The following is a 4853-nucleotide window of genomic DNA, read 5'->3' on the forward strand; positions in this document are numbered from 1 at the left end:
GAGCTATTAAGAGTAGTTGATGTCTTTTCTTAACCTTAACTTCTCAAATGAATGAGATAACATGATAATGTCTAGTGTTGTACTTTGATACAGAGTAAACTCTCAAATGCTCACTGAGGTAAATTGAGCTTTTAGGGGATTGATATTGTATGCTTCCACAAAGCATTCTTTGGGGCTCCTGCCAGCTATATTCTGAACAAATGAGACAGTGCTCTGCCCCAGCATGGCAATTCTCATGTTTATGTCATCATTTTCAGGTTGCTCCCTGAGAAAAGATACCTTGTAAAGGTATGTAATAAATACTCGTGGCTTGAATTGGATACTTAATTTAAAATGGGTGCATTTTATTGTACTTCAGTAAAGAAAAATATATACATGACTGGTTTGCGAATTACTGAATAAAAAGTGTTGGTACTGAATTGATCAATGTGTTTATCATTTTCACCAAAGTTGTCTTTGTGATGCACTCACCAAAACTTTGTCCATATTTGATATGAAATTAGTTTTCTCATTTTCTTACTTGTTCTCTTAAGTTTGGGGAGAGCAGAACATGCTGAAGACAGGGTAAAAAAGATGATATTTGAAATACTTTAAGAACACCATTCTCTTGGTGGAGATGCTTATTCTCCTGAAGACTAATTATCTTTATAGTATGATATGCCAAAACTGTTCATAGAAGTACTGACTTCATCAGTTTTTTTTAACTATTACAGAGTCACACATACATTAAGCCAATTCATTATGGTCCACAGAAATAAGTGAGGTTAAAGTAAATCCTGTAAACATAAGTTTTCTTAACATAAACTACCTTAATGTCGGAATCAACTAAATCAGTCTCCAATTTGAAGTAATTTAGATTAGTAGTTGAGATGTATGTTTTCTAACATGCTATTTAAATAGAGGTAGGGAAGGAAGTTTCCATCTAGTGTTCTTTCCTCAAACTCAACTAGAAAACGAGGAAATTCCTTTGCTCCTAGACTTATTCTCCCCCCTCCCCCTTGCCACACAACTTGGACTAATTATATCTGTATTCCAGAATTGTAAGGCTTTCCCTTTTTTCCCCACAGTCATTAGTAGCCTATGCTTACTTGTTTTATATATATATAATTCATACTTTGACTATAATTTTGACTGGTTTTCTTTTTCACCTTTTATTTAGAACAAACTTTTTCCACAAGCTATTTCTTATTTAGAGAAGACTTTTCAGGTCCGTAGACCTGCGGGCACTATCTTACTTAGCAGGTATGTCACATTAAACACAGATCATGTTCTTCAGTCATTTAGTACTCTGCCCTCTCCATTCTGCTACCAGTATGGCAAGTTATGAAATGTATACTAGGATATTTTATTATACTTTTCTTAGAGACCAAAGTGCAAGTTATTTTAAAAGAAGATAAAAGCACCTTTTGGGTAATCCCTTTTTCCCTGATTTTCCATTATTAGGTGACCTACTGGATCTTTGCCTAGGGTGTAATTGTCCCCTGTTTCCTACCTCCCCTTTCTCCCTTATTTATTTGTCTACAGTACCAGCTTTATGAAATATTTGGGTGTTTGAAAACCCAGATCAGAGAATTTCTCATGAAACCAAAATTCTTTCTTAGTCCACTTTTTTAACTAAAATAGTAAATTAATTAACTAATATAGCAGCTACTAGTTTTGTACAATGTCTTTGACTGCTGTGAACTATTCTTTCTATTTTTTTTTGTAATTAAACTTTGATGTGCAAATTAACTGAAGACAATGTGCAACAAACCAATACCTACGGAAAGAAAATGATCCCCATAGATACTGTACTGGGGAGTGTGCTGANTTTATCCGAAATATTTTTATTTCCTCTTCGTTTTTGAAGGATCATTTCATTGGATATAGACTTCCGTGTTGAACATCTTTCTTTTAGCACTTTAACTATTTGTTCCATTGTCTTCTGGTCTCCTCTCTCTCTCTCTCTCTCTCTCTCTCTCTCTCTCTCTCTCTCATTAAAGACTTTTTAGAGCGGTTTTAGGTTCACCACAAAAATGAAAAAGTAGAGAGATTTCCCAAATACACTGTACCTCCTCACATGCATAGACTCCCCCATTATCAACATACTAGCCAGAGTGGTACTTACGTTACAATTTCAGATCAACCGACATTGACACATACATCATAATTATCAAAAATCCATAGTTTACATTAGGGTTCACTCTTGGTGTTGTACATCTATGGGTTTGGACAAATGTATAATGACATGTAGCCATCATTATAGTATCATACAGGGTATTTTCACTGCCCTAAAAATCTGTGCTCTGCCTGTTCATCCCCTCCCCCATCCTCTAACACTTGTAAACACTGATCTTTTTACTGTGTCCATAGTTTTACCTTTTAAAACTGTCATATAGTTGGAATCTATAGTACTTGTATGTACCTTCTTTAGATTTGTTTCTTTCACTTAGTAATATGCATTTAACTTTACATATGTCTTTTCATGGTTTGATGAGCATCTTTTTAGCTCTGAATAATATTCCATTGCCTAGATGTACCAGTTTATTTATCCATTTACATACTGAAGGACATCTCAGCTGCCTCTAAGTTGTAGCAATTATGAATAAAGCTGCTATAAACAGCCATGTACAGGTTTTTGTGTGAACATGTTTTTAACTCATTTGAGTAAATACCAAGGTGCACAATTATTGGGTTACTGGTAAGAGTATGTTTAGTTTTGTAAGAAACTACCACACTGTCTTCCAAAGTGGCTGTGCCATTTTGCATTCCCACCAGCAGTGAATGAGAGTTCCTGTTGCTCCACATCCTTGGCAGCATTTGGTGTTGTCTTGTGTTCCAGATTTTGACCACTTTGTGTATAGTGATATCTCGTTTCAATTTGCATTTCCCTGATGNTTAATTAAAAAAATGTCAGGTCAAGTTAATTTGTACTGCTGCTCAGGTCCTCAATAGCCTTATGGATTTTCTGTCTGTTTGTATCAATTATGAGATAGGAGCCTTGAAGCCTCCAACTATAATTGTGGATATGTCTACTTTCCATTTTGGCTTCATGTATTTTAAAGCTCTACTGTTCAGTATTTACACATTTTAGATTGTTACGTTTTCTTGGTGTATTGATCCATTTAGCATTATATACTGTCCTCTTTTTCCTTGGTAACATTCTTTGTTTCAAAATATACTTTGTCTAAAACTAATATAGCCACTCTGACTTTCTTTTAATTAATCTTTATATGATATATCTTTTTCCATTCTTATATTTGCAACCTCTCTCTGTTTTTGTAGCTAAAATGGGTTTCTTGTAGATAGCAAATAGTTGGCTCTTGCTCTGTTATCTAGTCTGACAATCTCTGTCTTTTAATGGAAAAGTTCAGCCCATTTACACTTAATGTTTCCATTTAATGTGATTATTGACATGGTCGGACTTGGGTTTGCGATTTAGCTATTTGCTTTTTCTTCGTTTCACTTGACTTTTTGTTCGTTTCCTGTGTCCTGTGTTCTTCCTTTAGTATTCTATTTTGATTCCTCACTTGACTTTTTAGCCATATCTCTTTGCTTTATTTTTTAAATTGAGGTGTAATTAACCTATAATAAAATGCAATATATTTTTGAGTGTTTGCGCTAGTGATTACAATACGTACCTTGTATTTATGATGTCTACTTAAAGTTAATACACATGTTAAATATAGAAACTTTTCAACAGAATAGTTTCATTTACACCCTGGTCCTTTTGCTGTTGATGTAGTATATATTATAAACCTCACAATTATAACCTTATAATTTTAGCTTTAAACAGATAATGTCTCTAAAGAAATAAAAGGAAGAAAGGAAATATGTGTATAATTGTGTTGAGGGTCTCTAAGACCACCCCAAGTTTGGTGATTTGCTAGAAGGACTGATGGGACTTAGCATATAGTTGTACTCACAGTTCAAGATTTATTACAGTGAAAGGATACATAGCACAATCAGCAAAGAGAAAAGGCTCATGAATCAGAGTGGAGGAAACAAGCTTCTAAGAGTCCTCTTCTGGTGAAGTCACACGGGACAAGCTTAATTTCTTCAGCAGTAACAACCAGAATAAGATGTTGTCTGCCAGGGAAGCTTATCTGAGCCTAGGCATCCAGGGTTTTTATTGGAGGTTGGTCATGTACGCACAATTTCAGTCATTAAAATCCAGACTGCAAAAAGTAAACAGGTGCTCAGCATAAACTCTATTGTTTCTATTAATAGTTATGGCACAATGAGCCTTCCTTATCACCTTGGGAATTTTTCTTTCCTTTTTGTATGAGTTTCAGGTGTATAAAACAACATAGTAATTAGACATTTATATAGCTCACAAAGTGATAATCCCAATAAGTCTATTATCTGATACTGTACATAGTTATTAAAATATTATTGACTGTATTCCCTATGCTGTACTTTATATCCCCATGACTATTTTTATGTTATAGTTGACATTCAATATTATTTTATATTAGTTTCAGGTGTATAGCATAGCGATTGCACATTTATATATTGTATGAAGTGATTCCCCAATAGGTCTAGTACCTACTTTGTGACCCAGAATTCCACTCCTGGGTGTTTATCCAAAAAAATCCAAAACACGAATTCAAAAAAATATATGCACCCGTAAGTTCACTGCAGTGCTATTTACAATAGCCAAGATATGGAAACAACTGAAATGGCCACCAATAGATGATTGGATAAAGTAATTGTGGTACATACATACAACATTAATAGACTATTACTCTGCCATAAAAAAGAATGAAATCTTACCATTTGCAACAACATGGATGGACCTAGAGGGTGTTTTCTAAGTGAAATAAGTAAGGCTGCGAAAGACAAATAACATATGATCTCACTTATATGCGGAA

General features: G+C 34.3%; 1 protein-coding gene across 1 annotated transcript in view; it reads left to right on the forward strand.

The window, feature by feature from the left end:
* LMLN (leishmanolysin like peptidase) overlaps window positions 1-4853 on the forward strand; it is a 106806-nt gene that overhangs the window by 20823 nt on the left and 81130 nt on the right. Inside the window, exons 3-6 of the mRNA XM_019650875.1 lie at window positions 258-288; window positions 1160-1242; window positions 1738-1839; window positions 2604-2613. Coding sequence (XP_019506420.1) covers window positions 258-288; window positions 1160-1242; window positions 1738-1839; window positions 2604-2613 — 226 coding nt within the window. The remainder of the gene's footprint in view (window positions 1-257; window positions 289-1159; window positions 1243-1737; window positions 1840-2603; window positions 2614-4853) is intronic.

The sequence above is a fragment of the Hipposideros armiger genome, unplaced genomic scaffold (genome assembly GCF_001890085.2).
Source record: "Hipposideros armiger isolate ML-2016 unplaced genomic scaffold, ASM189008v1 scaffold_8, whole genome shotgun sequence".
Lineage (NCBI taxonomy): Eukaryota > Metazoa > Chordata > Mammalia > Chiroptera > Hipposideridae > Hipposideros > Hipposideros armiger.